The 19,848-nt window shown below is 31.4% G+C and overlaps 1 protein-coding gene and 2 long non-coding RNA genes across 9 annotated transcripts in view; 1 reads left to right on the top strand and 2 right to left on the bottom strand.

Moving 5' to 3' along the window:
• Positions 1 to 19,848, top strand: part of Dh44-R2 (Diuretic hormone 44 receptor 2) — a 94,595-nt gene that overhangs the window by 64,242 nt on the left and 10,505 nt on the right. For 4 of the 7 annotated variants that reach the window (XM_040722127.2, XM_040722125.2, XM_071892070.1 and 1 more), the window contains 2 exons: positions 9,945 to 10,109; positions 19,300 to 19,497. In XM_040722127.2, coding sequence (XP_040578061.1) covers positions 9,945 to 10,109; positions 19,300 to 19,497 — 363 coding nt within the window. Of the gene's footprint in view, positions 1 to 9,944; positions 10,110 to 16,040; positions 19,274 to 19,299; positions 19,498 to 19,848 lie in introns of those variants that run through there. The other 3 variants (XM_071892072.1, XM_071892071.1, XM_040722128.2) reach the window with 3 other exon arrangements.
• On the bottom strand, positions 4,727 to 9,463 carry LOC121126787 (uncharacterized). The gene is made up of 4 exons (XR_005867183.2): positions 8,588 to 9,463; positions 8,280 to 8,519; positions 8,113 to 8,205; positions 4,727 to 6,544 (listed from the first exon to the last, which is right to left on the bottom strand). It is a non-coding gene; the product is annotated as an uncharacterized lncRNA (long non-coding RNA).
• LOC121126788 (uncharacterized) lies at positions 11,542 to 14,141 on the bottom strand. The gene is made up of 2 exons (XR_005867184.2): positions 13,519 to 14,141; positions 11,542 to 13,457 (listed from the first exon to the last, which is right to left on the bottom strand). It is a non-coding gene; the product is annotated as an uncharacterized lncRNA (long non-coding RNA).

The raw sequence follows: 19,848 nt of genomic DNA, 5'->3' as shown, positions 1-19,848 counted from the left end.
CTGAATTATTATTACCAAGTGACATGGCTCTATTCTTTCCTATTCCTTAAAAAATAGAAGATTAAAAAGAAGAGAAAATTTTCATACGTTCACCCGTATGATGGCAATGGTAATTTTCAAATTTAATTTTTAAATTCAACTGTATAAAGAATAAGACAAAATATGATACTCAAGGATAAAAATAATTATTTGTAGTTGCGATATGAATATATATATTTCTTATTTTCTAATGCTGTTCTCATTATTATTTCATTCTTCAGGATAAAACCTATTATACGTATAAACTATAAAGTGTAACCACGAATGTGTTTGCTCATCAATGACGAAGAGTAACGCTGAGGAGTTATAAACGTAAATCCTTGTTGAATTCAGAGTAGAATTAAGAATAGAAGTTGGATTAATACATACATATGTCATTGCTAAGTAGGGCAAATTATTTTTATTTTCTATCATTTTCTTCATTTCATAATTGCTTTCAGCTAATTTAACTAAATGACATGAAAGCCTAGCTTAACCCCTAAAAAACATTCTTCTAATTTTCAGGGTGACTACGTTAGTTGTTATATTTTTTTTAACATACTGGTGGATAGTATTATTTTCATGTATGATGATACTACACTTATCCTTCAGAGAACAGATTAAATACTTTGTTTACGTTATATTTAATACCTGTTAATCGATTTAAATTTTAGGTAGTTTACTCGAAAGGATTCTTTGATGAATGCTTATTCTCTTGAAATTTAACTAACTTCTTCATTCGAAAGGTCAGATCCAATAATACACCTCTGACGCTACAGACACCTTAACCATTCCAAATGATATTTTACAGTAGCATCTACCAAACTCTTTTTATCTATTTTCGGTAGAACCCTAACAAATATTAAAACTCTTCCCCTCCCCTCCCAAGTTAGCACAATGCCTCATCTGGGTAGGGAAATAGCGTTGATTAAAAAAAAATCCTCACCGAAGTATTTTGTTTTTTTCAAAGAATGGGGAGCTACGGCTAGGTGGTGGGGACTAGAACTGTAGTTAGATATATTATATAAGCCACAAGCTTAGTCTTTTAAAGACCGATCTTTCTTAGAAGGTTAATTTTTCTTCATTCAAAACACCACATGTGTGCTAAAAAGTATTCAAGATTTCCCAAGTAAAAGAGGTAGAACCATTTCTTTCCGACTCGATACATAATATTTTCACATTTTATATCAAATAGTATTCAATAATAATTATAGAGGATAACATGCATCATAGATCTATAGGAAGAGTTGAAGTCTTCCCCATATTAATTTTCAAGCCCAATTTAATCTAAAATTTAGTAAAATAAGTTAAGAAAGTCTCTATCCTCTTCATCAACTGTTCCTACAAATTTTCTTGTACTTAAATTTTGGAAGAAGCGACATATTATCGTCAATAAAGTGGATTTTATGAGCAGAAGACAGAAGGAGGGGGAACCTTTTGATAGACACTACAATACTTTAAGATCTTTATTTTGAAGTGTAGAGCTCGAGAAAGAGTCCATGGATCAACGTCTAGCATCTAAAATTATGCACAAATTGAGTGATTTGAAGCTAGGGGGGAGACTATTGTGCATATACCCTATATTTGCATCGCAGGAGGTAGTCGCAAAATGTATAGCGTGAAAGTCATAAAAAAACGACAACACTGTACATGAAGACAGAAAAATCAGTAGGGCAGGTTATGGGAATCAAACCTGCATTTACAAGAAAAATGATGAAAATCGTCCGATAAAGTGGTTTTGGTGTGGATATAAATGGGATCACAGAAAAAACAGGTAGAAATGTCCAGCTTATAATCAAAAGTGCAGGAAATGCAGAGGAAAAGGACATTTTACGATATGCTGCAAATCTAAAAAGAAAATGAATGCAATCGAGTTGAATGCATCCGGAACCGGGAAGGCTCCTACTATTCATTTTATATTGAGGGCTGGAGATAAGAAAATAACTCAAAGAATATATCCAGATTCTAGAGCTGATTGTACAGTTGCCAATTCCATGGTTATATAGGAATTAGGAATGTTCAAAGACGTAAGAAAATACAATGGACCAGATGTAGGCCAAATTGGATACGGTATATTAAACATAGTTGGGAAAATAATAGTTAAATTTTAACATAAAGGAAAACGTGTTGAAGACAGTGTCCTCTTCTCACTAGATGTAGATGGGATAGCACTTTCGTGGTTCAAATCAAAAGAGTTGGAAATTTTACCTCCGTGGTATCCAAACATAAGAAAATTAGAAGAATGTAAAATTCCATTAGACCCAACGTTTGAAGAAATCGAGCTAATTTGTGAAGAATTAATAAATCAATATAAAGTCGTGTTTTCTATAGAAGAAGAACTGAAATGTATGGAGGGTGATCCGATAAAAGTTTATTTAAAAGAAGAATATGAAGAATTTGCTATATGTACTCCAAGGACAATTCCATTTGCGATGAGAAAGTAGGTAAAAGAAGAACTGGAACAAATGGGGAAGAACAAGATAATCAAAAGGGTTGACGAGCCAAACAAATGGTGCCACCCAATGGTGGCTGTTTCTAAAAGTCATGGTGAAGTTTGGATTTGTACAGATTTAACTAATTTGAAAAAAAAGTAAAAAAGACCTACTTATCCAAGTAAGACTCTAGGAGAAGCATGGAGGAATCCCAGAAAAGGAAATAAATATTTTATGAGAATGGACGGAAGGCATGGGTATTGGCAAGTATTATTGGACGAAGATAGTCAAAAATTAACAACACTTATGACGCCGTGGGACCGTTTTATGTATTTACGAGCTCCATTAGGATTTAGCTTGATTTTGTATTATACGTATAAAGTTATATTGAATCATTATCTTATTCCCGCTAGGGAGAAGTGTGGTATTTGTATTATAGTTATATCATATCATCATATTATCTATATTTATCTAATGTAATAGTGACTTCACTCATACTAATGACGTCATGGCAGTTACAACTTGTAATAATTGTATTTTATTGTTATGAAACAGTCTTTGTTTACATCCAAGATTAATTCCATCATCAAGACCAAGAAAGAAAAAAAAAATAGTTAAAATTAACAATTATGGTCTTTTTGGAAATTGATCAAAAATGAAAGTCAAGTGATGAATATGTAAATGTAAATATAGAAAATCAATAAACTTAAGTTTATGCTATCTTATTTTCCTTTGTATAATGTAAAAAATACATTATATTGATAATGTGTATATAAACCAATTTTCAAGGTAGTAGAATAAATCTTATCATTTTTCATCTAAAAGTTCAGTATTAGTAAATAGAAAAATTGTTAGTTGTTTCGAAATAAAAATAATATGAATTTAAAAAAAGTATAGATGATAATTTTATTTAAAACTATAAATTTTTATGAATACATATATATAGATATTTAAAGAAAATTCAAATACTTTATAGTAAAAAATGGAGGGGAAAATATTGTGAAAAATAGTGACGTCTCTTGGTTGCTTACTGTCTTGAGGATTTTAATACCAGAATCATGAAAAAATACAACCATTATTCATGATAGGAAGTTGGAAATATCAAGAAATATAATTAAAGCACATCCTGAAACCAATAATTTCATAAATGATATGACAAAATGCTTATTTCCTGCAATGTCCCATTTTATATAGTTTTTCATTCCAATTTTATAAAATAAATATTCATAAAATCGTTCTGCCTTGACATCATCAAATCATATAGTGTCGTCCAAGAAAAATTAAGAACTTATGAAATATAATATGTTTCTTACTAAAGAGCCCAATAACAATATTGGACGACAGTACTGACATTCTAATTAATAATTTTTAGGATTTTAAGAGAGCCAGGAACAACAATGTTGTTCTCAAAAGTTATCATTTTTTTTTGTCTCCGATTTCAACGGGGTAAGACTGAAGCTTTCATGCTTATTATGTAAAATTACCCAAAAACCTTAAAGACCATTTTCATATGATTATTAAATCAGTTGTCTTGCACATGGTATGAGTAAGATAGTAATGCTTAGCCCATATAGAGTAACTATTAAAACACTCTAATCTTTTAAGTTAAGAAAAAAATTAACACTGCTATTGATCGCAAACGAAAATTTACGACGTCAAGCACTTCAATTCAGCCAGAGAGTTTTAAATTATATGGATGGAAACAATGACGCAATCCAAAAAGATAAAGATGATTTGAAAAATGATTCTCTTTTTTCGGGATTAGTGATGTTTAAACACTATATGAACAAAATCTAGTTTAGCTTTATTTCCGAGAAAATATAATCATTATTCAAATCATCTATATATTTTTGGATTGCGTCACTGTTTTCTTCAATACTATTGATAAATTGTTTGTTTGAATTGAAGTGGTTGGTGTAGTATTCTATTGCTTAAAGCCAATCTCCCTCTCACGTGTGGATAAGGGAGGGGGCAAGGGAATTTGTCATAAAGCAGTAAATCTCCGTTTGCGATCACCAGCGTTCCTAAAAAAATCCTAGGGTTAAGAGATTAAAGCGTTGATATTTGTGAATTGATCAGGACATAACAATTGCTATCTTTTTTAAAATATGAGCAATATAAGTTGTATATTTTATTATTGGAAAAATATTCTTAAGGTTTTCGGCTGATTTTAAACAATATGGAGTACAATCTGAAATGAAAATTTTCAGTATTTCGCCTTTGAAATCGGAGCCAAAATTGTTTTTCATTCTTTTCATTGCAACATCTGCAATTGTTTTTCATTCTTTTCATTGCAACATCTGCAATTGTTTTGTTGTCGACTCTTTTAATATCCTCACAGTTAATTAAGTAGGGTGGACCCATAAAATGACCATGCAGAGAACTAATCAATAGTGCAGGCATGGATCACGGTTGGAGATCTGAACTTTCATCCAATGTAAGAAAAATATCATTTCCTTCATATTCTTGTTTTATCTTGGACAACACTACCTGACTTTTAGATTCCATTGACTTGGTGATGACAAAACAAGACAGAACGGCTTTTTCAGTAAATAGTTGTGTGAAGTTTACGAAATTGAGATGATCTCTATCTACTTACGTTCATCATTTGATAGATAAAAAATTGGTTATAGTCTATCGGATTCTTCACATTTTGTGACTTTTATAATGGACCTTGCTATACATCCTGATGTTTAAATGACGACTCGTCATCATTTTGTCATCTTTAAACGTGTCTCTGATTTCAATATTTGCCTCCGCTTGGTTCACTATTTGTACAAATTCATCAGGATCTTTTTAAAAGTAAATATGAAGGTTAATAGAAATACAAGGTTATATCATAATTCATGTACAACTGATGTCTGACTTCTACCACGCTTTTAATATTGACGTCATAGTAGATTAGTGCTTACGTGTATTGTCAAAATCTGTTTTTCCTCCCCAGCAGTCGTTACCATCTATTAAATTAAAACTTGTATCAATAGTGACGTCATAAACTATGAGTGGTTGCATGTTTTGTCAAAATCTGCCTGTCTTCCCCAACAGTGGGTACAATACATCAGATTAAAAATTCTAGCTAGCCCGATTACATGATGGTCTAACCCAGTATTTCTTTATACCTTGGTCAACACTACCTTATCCAAGAGTAGACAATGGAAAAATAACAGTATAACAATAAATAAAAAAATCACTAAATGTTAATAACAACGCATAATTAAACTCAAAAAATAAAAATATCAACTTTATCATAGATGAGGATGTAAGTCGTTGAAGAAAATTACTAATATATCTTATTACGAATATAATATTTTACCTATACATTTATTCTGTATAACTCTGTATAGATATAATAAATTGAAATAAGAAAAAAACATATTAATACTAATTTAGGAGTTTAGTGTCGATTGGAAAGGTCATTTCACTGACGAATCCTAACTACTCTAGGGAAGGAAGATTTTGCTTATGTAACATCCTTGTTGAGAGGAAAATATGATGATGCTCCATTCTTCCTAGTGGAATAGTATGATTTAATGTTTATATTATTTGAATTCGTCATTCCAGTTGTTATTAGTTATTTCAATGTAAAAATATTCCGACAGATTTTTATTAGAATAGGTTCGAAGCTACTTTTTACTGGAACTATTCCAGAATCGTAAAAGAAGAAAAGTTTCTTCCTTAAAGAAAAAATAATTAATTTTCTCACCCCCAAAATCATATAAGAAGCGGCTGATATTAACAATGGTCTTAATTCATTTTCACCATATATCGTGCTTCCGCCTTTTCCTCGTGCTCTTACACAAATCCCATCAATGCAATTTGGACTAAATACAAGGATCCAATCTATACCCCATCCAACAACAGAGGCCGTTATTGAATTTACAATTTTTTTAAGTTTTTAAAGTTGACCTCAGAAGAAGGATATATATTTCATAATAAACTAATAGAAATAAAGTATAGAAATTATGCTTGAATTTGTCTTACTTTTTTTCAACTTGTTTGCTGTAAAGTTCTTATTTGCTCTTTAGGTTTAGATTCATTATTCACTTCATCTTCATTTATTGCCACTGGAGAAGATCTTCTCATGAAAAATCCGCCTACCATGTACAAGTTTTAAAACTAATTAGTCTCCAATGATCATTTAAAATAATTAAAACAATATATCGATAACTGGCAATTTAAATTTATTTCCTAACTGGTTTACTATTAATTACTTTAATTTTTTTAACTTAGATATCTCGTTCATGACTTTTTAATGTATTTATTTGTAATTTGAATTTATATTCAAACATTAAACAGTCACATCATGTATTTTAAGCTTCTGGTATAAGAGCAGATTTAAGGTAAATTTTCAATTTTCCGCTAAAAATTCTTTATAGGTAACGTATAAGAGGATCTTAGTGTATACCACTTATCAAATTCTATAGAACAATTCGTGCGGAAAAATAAGACATATTAGAAGACAATGGGAGCGACTGGATCCCTTCATGGGGCTTACTAATATAAATAATATTTTGAACTGCATAGAAACTACTTACCCTACCATAACAAAGCTTAAACTATGCTTTCAGCTCTCCTGATTTCATCTCCGTAGGTATACCATTGCATTCTTCAAATTAAGGAACGGCAAGTTTGTGAATTATTTAGCAAAAGCCTTTAGGCATATTTATGCGTCATTTTATCTGTTCTGTAGACCATTCTCCTTGCTTGAACCTCTTATCTGAAAAAGAGATGTCAAACCCGGACTTAGAAGCATCGGTATGAATTCCTAAATATTTATAGAATTCACGGAGGACGAGCAAATTTGATCATCATTTTACAAAGTACGAAGAGGCTACCGACAGACCTCCTTCCTTAACATCCTATTATTCATCTTCTTCAGGGACCTCCTGATAGGAATCAAACTCCTCCAAAACATAAAGACGAAAATCTTCAACTAGGTGTACGAAAGTCCGCAGTAAAGCCTTATAATCCTTACAGGGGGATTGATCGGAAGAGATTGCCGAAGCTTTTGATCATGATCAAAAAACTGGTTTGCTCTCTTAAAGGGCAAGTTTCAAAGCTTACAGACTAAACCATTACCAGAAGACTCGGGTAGATTTTCTTTAACATCTTACAGAATTAATTTGTAACTATAAAGTAAAATAATTCACTCGACTTTGCTACATAAATATTTATCGAGATAAGAATAAAACCCATACTATCGTCTTCAGTATAAATACAGGATGAAACTATTAAATCTGCAGTGCCGATTTAGAAAATTAAACTACTGCTTTATTTTATATTATTAATTAAATTCAAGAAACAAACATGTTTATTAGGTTATAGGGAAAACATTTATTCAATGAAACCGCCATCCACCTCCAAACCACCTCAATACGGGTGCAGAAACGAGAGCACACCATTTGAGTTTGCACCGGCCGGAGAGATGTGAATATACGGCGGATAGATAGAAATAGGATGTCTTTGGTGTTATGGGAGGTCATAATGTTGTTATATGGACATAGGAACACAACTAGTAGTCAAGGGGGTTAAAATATGGTGAGGAGGGGGCCACTGTGTGAATGGTACGAAGTCAAACGCATTCTCTTTCAGTCGCTCCTAGAATGCATTGGACTTTTTGGGAAGCTTGAGCTTATTCAGCAATATTACATATTTCACTAACCTGAGGCCCTTGGTCTTTTTAGTGAGCATCTGGACATTTTGATACTTATAGGACCGGGACTTCAAGTCATTCTTAACACACTGGATGATGGAGCTGTGGGATGTGTCAAAATATGGTTCAATATGCCGCTTAGGGGTCATGTGATTAGCATCAATAATCTACTGTACCTTGCTGTTGAACTCCTTGTTTCTGAACTTCCTGCGGCCCTCGGGGTCGTGCACCTTCCCTTAACGGCCTTCAGGGGGTAGTCACACTCCATAAGGTCAACTTTGGTGCTTGTACCCGTTCGTTTAGGCATTTTCAGTATGAAAGAAATCTTCTTTTTGTTAAGAGTTGTATTATCAGTAAGCCTAAGTTGAATAGCGTCTCATCTTTGATTTCTCTCATTGAAAATATTGTCCTTTTTCCTATGTTAGAGAAATGTTGTTATCAAGTGCTTTGTTTGTAACAAACCAAATACAACAACAACCCTTACCAACAGAAAAATCAGTGCAAAGTACAAAATATATAGCTATCGTTGTGCTATATAGGTGCGGCAGATTTAATCGTTCCACTCCGTATATGAATGACTTTATAGGAAAAGCGACATCTTACAAAAAAATATAAAAATACTGACCATATTATTTCCTCCAGCAAAGGGTCGCGTTTTATTTCTTAGTTCAAAGTTTTAAGTTCACTGAAGTGCTTACACATTCATTTAGCACACATAATTTCTCCCCTTTTATTATTATTATTGAACTTCACTTCATAATATTTTTTTGAAAATTGTAAAGTTACTACTAAAGGATAACAATAATAATGAAAATGAAAAAGATATGCGTGCTTAAGTAAGCTCTTTAGTGAAACCACCTTAACTCTAATCAATATCAATGTTTGCTTTTTTCTTTTTAACCTACAGATGGAACAAACTATTTAAACTTTTTTTATAAGATATACTCCATAGAGATAAATTTGTAGTATAACTGAGGATACAAAAAAAATATACTAGTTTGTAGTAGATAAGAAGGCCCTACATAGGAAAAGCGATCTGGTGAAAATTAATATTATATACATATTAAATAAATAGGAAGTGACGTCCTTGAAACCCAATAAATGTATCTGTTAGTGAACATGCTCAGGATTTATTTGATGAAATACTTACTCGAGCCGAGTGTGATGCAAGAACATACATATGATGTTACAAATTCTTGCTACAAATTACTTTAAACACAAGTTCATCAGTGCAGGTTAGATGTAAAATACTTTAAATACAATATTTATCAACATGTTTATCAAAAGTCACATTCTCATGTTTGACATCCAAATATTCCAAACATATACATGTAGTACCTCATGAATTTTTGTTTAAATAACACATCCTCTATCATTTTCATAGAATGTACATACTATGACTATATATAGTATTTTTCAGCAAAATTTATGTTCCATAAATTTTTAATACATCCGTTTAAAATAAAATAACAATCACAACAACAAAATTATAATTATATTATAATGTCAAGAGTATGATCAACTTTGTGTGAAAGTATGGTACCATTTATTTAAATATATATATATTAGTCTAATTCTTTTGATGTAAAATTTTACGTGGTTTAATGTGTAAACATAATTATTCCTTTTTTAACAAAATAAGGCTTATCAATATTCTTACAATATACCCATGTTATTAAAGACAGTCATTTGCTTTGCTTTTATTATTGTATCTTCTGAGATCATTTTCATTTTGAATGAATTATATTGATCTATTTCTTAATGAAAATGGAATTATTTTCCTTAGTGTATATGTTACAAAGCACTAAATAACAGTATATTACCTAACCCTTTTATTATAGAAATATAATTATCAAGAAAAAAATGGGAGTGACTTGGAACACTTATTCAATGATGATACTCTAACTTGTCCTTTTATTGATAAAAATTCTTATGAATGGATCTATACAGGACCAGTTATTGTAGTTCTTATGTTAAATTCGTTTTTCCTTGTCTGGATAATGTGGGTAAGTGTTATATAAAATATATTCAAAGTATAATTGATTAAATAATAAAGTTTGCTGCCTAATAAAGATAAAAAACAAAATATCTTTATTTATAAAAATCTAATTGTTTTAACTATTTTTTTCACAGGTATTTATTTAATAATATATAATAAAAAGTAAATTTGATACAGCTATTGATCGTAAAAGTATGTATATTTGCAATTACAAAGTCGTCAATACACATATAAACTTGTTTATAATTAATTGTATTATATGTTAGCTTTTCAAATAAACTGTTCTCTATTGATCTCATCTCCATTAGATCTTCTCTTCTTGATGAGCTGGAATATATTCTTGTCTTTTATGCACAAATACACAAATGAAATTTTCAAAGAACTGAAATATGCTAATAGCCGTTTTATGAAGTTATAAATGGAACTTGTTCTCTTAATACCATAAAAATTAGCTTATGTTTAATATATTTCATATTCTCTTTACAATTGATAATAGTTCATAGAGATGTTAAAAAAAGAACAATTCCTTGTATAATGAAAAAATACCTTTTAAATGACGGCATCAAAATATGGTAAAAATGAGTTATAGCAATCAGCTAATAAGTTCGAGTCTTAAATATTATGAAAGATAATAAAGGAGCTTTTATTTTACTTTATAATTCTCGAGAATGAAATTATCACATATAATTTGTAATCCACAAAACAGGGCAAGAAATATTCATAGCAAAGTTATAACCCAAGTGGCAAAACACCCTTATTAGCTTGTGTTGATTTCTGATGTATGTGAAAACTCCCCCCTCCCACTTGGAATATGGATGAATTTATGCCAAAAATTTCAATGTAAAGTCACGTCAAGTTTTTTGAAATACACAGTTTATTTTCCTTTCTGCCGTTTGAATTACGTTTAATTTGTTGGAAACATAAGGCAAAAAAATTTACTAAATATCCCTCTTCAAATTGGAAATGAAACGTTCGAGGACGAATTTAGGACATTCCAGTCTCCATTTTTTTGAGGAATTCCATTATTACCAAGATGTCTGTAGGGAGCAGGAATGGAGTATAGACAATCAAGTTAAGGAAGGAGGATTGTCCATGGCCTCTTCTCCTTCGGAGTCCTCCTTTGTACGACCAAAAAGAAATATGTCCCGCTTGGTGCAGTTTTCTTCTTAAGATGCAAAGGCTTTCATATCAGGTTTTGTAAAATCTAACCGACCTTCATCACACATTAATGGCGAGCCTTGAGACTAGTAATAACGGCTTTTGAGTTTTACACTGCGTTAGACGTCTTATCAGTTCATAATAAGGACGTCAAGTCCAAAATTAGATTGCTGAAAACTTTTTTGGATGCTGAATTTTGATAGGACCTCCTCCACCAAAGAAATTGATGGGACCTCTGAGAAGTAATGGAAGACCTCCAAGAAGAGCTTTTAGAATATGGGTTTTTTTTTTTTACGTTACTTTAATTGGTCAGATGGAGTTGCACCGATTAAGTATAAGTAATCATTATAGTGTTATATTTACTCCATCTGAACTGTCTTTGAAGTCCATGTACATAAGGTATATTCCCCTCTATAAGAATAACCGAGACGCAAACCTACGCTCATTGAGTTCAATAGAATAATTTTTGTCATGCTTGTTGTCCATTGAGCCATTATTGAAGATTTTAGATATGAAAGATTGTACATAATATACAATGTCTCCTCTCTTTTATTGGAGTAGTTGTAGCTTCAGTAGTTATCTGATCTATTTTCCTTCTGAGATAGTTGAAAGTTGGGGATATTAGAAATTGAAGGAAAAAGTGGCTTACTGAACCCTGGGAGGTTTATGCTTCAACTGTTTCTAAATGTTTCATTATCTCCTTAAGTGTTAGCGCAGCATATAGTAACCCACCACTGGAATCTAAAGAAGTTGTTTTGGAGGTGACAGTGACCTTGAAGTCCCTGTTAGTTGTCTAGCTTTGCTTTCAGGGCTCATTTCCTGCTGTTCCTAATAAATAATCATGGAGTATATCCCTCACTTTTATCGAACAACATCCCATGTTCTTCTCAATCATGTCTTGGCCTCTGCTTTCAGGTTTGAAGTATGATCAGGTTCAGGTTTAAACTCCGAAGTTATAGTTGGAAGAGCATCAAGCGTTTGATTCTTTTTGGCATTCATTGAGGCTCTCGAAAAAAAAACATTTCTTGTTCAAAGTATGAGATGAATATTAAGTGAGGACATAGGAAAAGTGACAATTTGAAAAGCATATATTAAAACTATTTACCATTGTATCTATTCAAGCTAAGGGTTGTGTTTCCCTACTTGGCTTAATACTTTAGTCGTGGTGTTAACTTCTCTCTGAAGTAAATAATATAGCCTATTTTTGGTGTTATTGTTTAAAAAAGGCATATTACAAGAAATATATATGATTTATATTTAATTATGATACTACACTACTGCTTTTTTACATGTAGAAGATTCTCCAAGATACATTCTTGGTGATTCTGTTCATTGTCATGTACTTTATTTATTTTTGCATATATCTTTAAAATAAATTGCTGGCAAATTACATTTTTTTATTAGATATTACATATTTTGATTAAAAAATTCCAAAAGAACATCAATTTCAACCAAATCTTATATAAACGACCCCTAAATCTAATTTATTTATATATTGAGGGGAAAGATCCTAAGCGAAAAATTACTTTAAGCCGAAATATGTTAAGGAAAATTAGTTTAAGGCAAAAGTATTGCGTGAAGATCAAACACCAACGCGTGTTAGATATATACTAAAGCTTTTATAAATAAAGGACTGTATACAAAAAGGGAAAACATGGACATCTATATACACTGACTACTTATATAAACTAATCACGAAACATCTCCCATTCTTTAAAATACTATTACAATAAACATATAAACAAAACAAATTAAATTAACCACCGACAACTACAAGTTCAGTCTTTCAGGTGGTTTACTCAGTCACCCACTTTGGGTAACGACATCCCCATTCGACACAGCGATATAAGATTTTTGTGAGATAGGTCCTTGATTTATAAAATCCGTTTCAGAGGGAACTCCCACATTATGTGATTGAACAGAGAGAGTCTTTCTTGGTGATTTGGCACGTAAATAATTATTTATAGGTATTTCGTCCATCGCATAAGGCAGACTTTTCATCCTGAAATAGTTTTTTTTGAATGTCTGCAGATTTGTTTGCTTTAAAAATATCAATAGCTCTAGCTAATGTTAGTTTATGTTCCCTCAACAACATCCTCTGCGTTTTGGTGTCTCGAATCCCTAGAACTATGCGATTCCGAAGTAGAAAATCAACACTCGCTTCATGGTAATTACAGGTTTTTATAAGTTGTCGAATCTATGATAAAAAACATTCAAAAGTTTCATCAGACAGTTGCTCCCTTTTATTGAATATAAACCGGTCATAGGTTTCGTTAGTTTCTCCAACGGCAAACCTTTCAAACTGTGCAAGGATATAACCTTCTGTTCGTTCCTCCTCAGTCGAAGTAAACGTAAACTCATTATACACTTTGAGTAGCTTATCACCAAGCGTGTGTTGTAGCAGGGCGACTTTGTATTGTTCCTCCTACTCAGCTAATCGAGTAATTATGGAATAGTTCCTCCATTTGTGAGGAAAAACTTTCCAATTCTGAGCCGAATTATTGGAGAAGTCCGGTGGTGAAGGTGATTTTATCCCTTGCACGGGACGAGGAGTCTAAGTGGCGTCATCAGTCGGCATTTTCAACTTCGGAAAAGGCACACTAACACAAAATATCGAAGCACTAATTAGATTAACGTAATCCCTCCGCTGTCACCACGTTACTTAAAGAACAAAACACCAACGCGTGTTAAATGCATACTAAAGCTCTTATTAATAAAGGACTGTTTACAAAAAGGAAAAATATGGATAACTATATACACTGGCCACTTATATAAACTAATCACAAAACAAAAATCACTGATATTTATGGTACTTTAATGCCTCTATCGATAAAAGTTTCTTTAGATAACTTCAATGAACAGATACTGTTAATGTGGTCTTTATTTCGTCACTTGGCTTATAGCTATGACTGAAAAACCTCTAAGGAAAGAAGTCACACGCATATCAACAATGAAATAATTATAACACATTGGAACACGAATTTTGTTTAAATGAGTTTAAGCCAATAATATAGTTTATCTTTGAGCGCAGGATCCAAAATAGATTTAAGTTTTTTCTGTCCATGTTAATTCTGATATATCTAAAATTATAGTAATTTCAGAACACTACTGTCCTGAGTCATTTTTTACCAATACGAAATCGTCAAATTGAAATATGATTAATAAAGCTTATGCAAAACGGGTTCTTATGATTAAAAAAGTATTTTTATTGATTCGTATGGTTATGAACTTATTATATTTCCCTTTTTAGACTGAAAAATCACGAAAAACGACAATCTTGTTTAGATTTATATAACTTATTCATCATTCATAGTTAAACAGAATGTCATAGCTTATAATATACAAAAATATTCAATCTTTAATGTAAAAAAAATATTTAAAAAAAATATACATCTCCAAGGATTTTGGTTCGATTTTGCATATTTTAAGTGATCCCATTTTTGTGTGGTGTTGTAGAAAATAGGCACACTATTTTAATATTGTTTATGATTTCAATGTCCATTTCATGACGTCATACACCAAATAAATAATAATTGCAAATATAATCATATAATACCGCGATTTGGACGAATTTAAAAAAAATTATTAATTAGGCAAGGTTAACTGAAATACAAGGTTAGATTATCATGTAATTCGGCTAGCTAGAATTTTAAACTTTATGTGTCGTACCAATAGCTGAGCAAAATAGACAGATTGCAACAAAATACGTAAGCGAAAATAATCTATGACGTCACTATTACTAGAATTTTCAATTTCATGTATTGAACTGACTTCTGGACAAGACAGATAGATTTGACAAAATACGCAACCCATCATATTCTATGATGTCACTATTAAAAAGCGTGGTGGAAGTCAAACATCAGTCGTACATGTGGTTAATAACCTTGCAAATAAAGTACACATGTTCTACATAAATAGGGGTATCACTGTGCCAAAAATCGTGTTGGTTTTTTTATCATATCTCCCAGGTTGGAATCTCAAAGTTATTTTACTTTTCTCCAGATATTTTGTCAATTTTACTTACTATATAGCTTAATTTTATTGATTAGAAGTTAACAAATTAAACAAATATATATAAGTAGTTTATAGAATAACATTTGTTATAAATTTGGACATAACATTAAAAAAAGTTTTTTCATTCATTTTTTAGACTTTGAACAATCGTCCGTTTGCATTTGCTGCTGCTGTTATAAGTATTCATTATAGGCCAGTAAACTGTTTGTCAGGCTGTTCACTTTGTCCGTTCTATTCTTTGAAGTGAATAATGAAGCTTTTCCAAAATCCCTTTCCGTTTACCTTTTGTAATCAAACAATTTTTATATAAAACAAGGTATCCCTCAGTGCTTAATTCAGGTAAAATTTTCTTGTAAGGGTTCACTCTATCTCCAATTACATTATTTTGAATTGCATTTACATGGTCGATATACTTTTGATCTCTTAAAGACTACTCAAACATATGGATACTATACTATGGATCTAAAATTTTAATTTTTTCCTTTGATTGACTCATTCTAATCATTGCAATCCGTATTACTTCGTCTCCATGGTACCCAACTTCTTCATCAAGATTTTCATTTAATAAAATTAAATTAATTGAGTGCCAAAAATATATGGCACTTCTTATTTACTCAAAAATTCCCAAGCACTTTAATCCGATTATTGTATACTTTGTCTCTGCACTAGACAAATATCGAGCCCCACTTTCCATTAGCTTCCATCCCTCTTTATGCTAAAGATATAACAAATATCCTAAACCTCTAATGTGTGCTTCTAATTTCAGATCGAATGGTGCTAATACAGGTGGTGAAGTTAACATTTATTTCTGGTATTGTTCGCAGTCTATTTAAATTCAACTTTTGATGTTAATATTTCTTTTATAGGTCCTGCTGCTTTACTTATTTTTGATGAAAATTGACTCAATTAATTGACTAAGGGCAAGAAACTCCTATTTTAAGATCCTTTCTATTTTTTGGATTTGGAAACTTCATATTTGCACACAACTTAACAGGATTAATTTACATGCCTTCTTTAGATATGTGTTATCCACAAAATTTTACTTTTGGTTGAGCAAATATAAGTTTATCAGGATTCAAATTTACTTGCTTCTCTAAGTATCTTTCCAAAATCCTTCTGCTTTACAAAACATGATCTCCAAATCCCTTGATATTTTTAAAACATAATTAACCATTCTCAATGTGTCGGGTAAATTATCCAAAGTTTCATCTACACACATACAATATGCATCTCAAGTCGCAGTAAACACCATTTATACTCTATTAAAAACATGTTTTTCCCCACTGAGTCATAAAACAAGTGAAATATCATGTTTTCTCATCTAATTAAATCTGCCAATACCCTTGTTTTGCATCCATTGTTATAAAAAATATGCCTTTTGTAGGTAAACTTGAAACAACATCTCTTGGAGTCCTCATTGAAGGAATTGGTCGATAAACTTGATCATTCATGTTTGATTAAATCATCGCAAAGTCTAACATTTCCATTTTATTTTGGAAAAATTAAAAATGGCCGATTCCATTCAATAGCTTTGTCCCCTACTTTAATAATCACTTTCATTTTCTCTTATGATCAATTTTTCTATTTACTTAACCTCTATAGGCAAATGTTATGGGTAGAAATACAAGGTTACACCATCATGTGATCGGGCTTGCTAGAATTTTCAATATGATGTATTGTACCGACTGCTGGGAAGATAGACAGATTTTGACAATAGTCTATGGCGTCACTATTTCTTTAATTTTCAATTTGATATATAGTACCGACTGCTGGGGAGGAAAAACAGATTTTGAACAAACATGGAACCACTCACCTACTATGACTTCAATATTAAAAGCGTGGGGGAAGTTAAGCATCAGTCTTACACGCGTTATGGTATAACTTTGTATTTCTATTAACCTTAAGTCTTAACAGGTCTGTGAGAAATATAAATATAGCTGAGTTGATGACAGGAAACACTGGCTTTGGCTTTTCAGTAACTCTCAGGTATATCTATTTTTGATAGCTTGACTTCGAGCTTCTCCTTTGCAGAATTGTTAATGTTGTCCTCTTAACTGAACAATATGAATGGAACCTGCTTCTTGGTCAGATACAAGCGGAGTTGTTCTTTTTTTTTTTTAGAACAAAGGTTGCTAGTGCATAGTCATGTTGCTTGTATTGTATCGTGTTTTTCATTAGCTTGATGTTATGGATAGCTACATTAACATCTGATGTAGTGCTCAACAAGTGGACGGAGTAGATTAAGACCTGAAACTTGTTGATCCTTTCCAGCTTGAATATAGTGTCCTTGCAGTATTTTAGTTCCTTGGAAAATAAAAGTATCATATTCCACTAAATGTTCCTGGATATTTAATGGCATAGGAGAATAGTAACAGGGTTGGCCTAAGGGTTACCTCGAGTATTTTTTGTCACCAAGCAAGCTTCTTGAAACAAATTCTATACTCTGCCATTGTCCAGTCTTTTTGAACATAGCCGAAAACTTTTGGGCAGTCCTTATCCAATTTTTGTCACATTTCATTGAAATTGTTGACCATTGGATTATCAGAACTATTAACTTTGCCCAACCCAGCCTGCTACACACCTGCAATTATTATCTTTGATATGTAACGACAACAATTTCAATAGAACATCTTTTTACTTAACATAGTTTTTCTTCAATTAGCTTCGCTGCACACATATTGATGTCCATCTTGCTTGTTTTGGTATCAAGCACTATGACCACAATGTTGTCGGGGAGAACCTATGTTTCTATCATATCCAAAGCAGTATTGCACCCTTATGTTCTTGTGGAACTTTCTATGAAGTGTACACCAAAAAGTTTCCCTTCTTCGTATTGTAGAGCACCTGAGACAAGTACTGTAAGAGTTTTTACTTTCAAAGAACATCCCTTATGAGTTTTAATCCTAGTGTAATGTGAAATAATCTGTCAGATTTTCCATGAAGCCGTTCATTTAATTTGAAAACCAGTTATTCTCTTTCGCCTTGCAGTGAATGTTTATAAGACAAAGTAATCAAGATCTGCACTTCTTGTATTCAATACAACAGACATCATGGCTGTAAGCTGGTTGTCAATGAGTGACAAGTGACGAACAATTTGCAGTACTACAAATCTCTCTACTTGTAAAAATTGAACGTGGAAAGTGTAAGCGTATTGTACTTAGTTTTGATGAACATCCTGGTTTTGTTTCTGAGTCTTCTTCACTGGAAATGTCTCAACTTTTGCTTTTAAATCAGTCACTATGATCAAATTCTACCTTATTTCTGTTCTTTGAAGCTTTTTTTTACACAAAACTTATTTTCAAACAATTTGTTATGACCTGCCATATGATTGGTAATCGACTTTAGTAAGAAGTGTTTATTGTCATTTAAATATTTATTAATGTCTTCTTAAGAGCAAAATTTTTGGAATAAAATTATATATGATTTTCTCCTTTCCAATCATAAAAAATTTGTATGTTTATGTTTTAAAAATAGTTATAATTTACTCAAATATTTATTTGTTTATCTTTAAGTTAAAGAAAATTTTATTTAGTACATCTATCAATGCTATCAGCTTGGGTAGTTGCAATGAAAACAACGACATAATATGAATTTTGTAGCATTTTCAAAAACCTCAACAATAAAGCTAAATGGTACTTGCAGCAGGCATATCCAAGGTCCACAATCAATGTTTTGGGTATATTTAATAAGTTTAGACCTTGAAGAATGGAAATAATATCAGTTTACATATCTTTGATAAAAAAAAAGTCAAATTTGAGGAGGTTTAATATACATATTGCTCATTCAATGTTTAATTGAATGTATTTGTATTCCTTTTAGTTCCTTGAAATTTACTGGGGAACTAATTATTTTAAAACTACCCTGAAAAATATTTAGAATAAGAAAGTACTGTTGATTTATTAAAAACTAACAAGATTGTTTAAATATTCTCAGATTCATATGCTTAATAGTGAATTTTATTACATAAATTTCATGTATTATAGTATAATTGAAGATAATATATAAGTAAACTATTTATATTATAGGTTGTAATTACAAAACTTCGGTCTCCCAATTGTTCATCCGAGGATAATAATCATCAACATTGGAAAGCTACAAAAGCATTATTGGTTATAATCCCACTTCTAGGAATTACATACATGATTACAATTTATGCTCCGAGCAATGGCTCGGTATTTGCAAATGTATTACAGCATATTCGAGCACTACTACTATCTACACAGGTAATATATTCCAGATCACTTAAAAATAAGTAGAGTAGAGTTGGGTGCAACGGTTGTATTTTTGCAATTGAATGCTTGTCCCAAGAAATTGGGTTAACTTTTCAAATGCTTCATATTTTATTATAGGCACTACAGGAATTAACTTTGGAGAAACTTCAATAGTTATAATTTCAATTAAAAAGTTTTTTCACAGCTATTAGAGCCAAATTGGTTCATCAAACCTTTTCTTATCCTTCAGAAAAAAAAATACACATTATTTTTATCGGAAGACACTTACTTTCAATTTGTTAATTAAATTAATTCAGATCCTTTGTGTAGAACTCCACTAAAAAAATGAATGCCTGTCAATCT

Source organism: Lepeophtheirus salmonis, chromosome 12, assembly GCF_016086655.4.
Source record: "Lepeophtheirus salmonis chromosome 12, UVic_Lsal_1.4, whole genome shotgun sequence".
In the NCBI taxonomy this organism is placed as follows: domain Eukaryota; kingdom Metazoa; phylum Arthropoda; class Copepoda; order Siphonostomatoida; family Caligidae; genus Lepeophtheirus; species Lepeophtheirus salmonis.
Note: the sequence above shows the minus strand (reverse complement) of the source record. Positions and strands in the feature narration are given on the sequence as shown.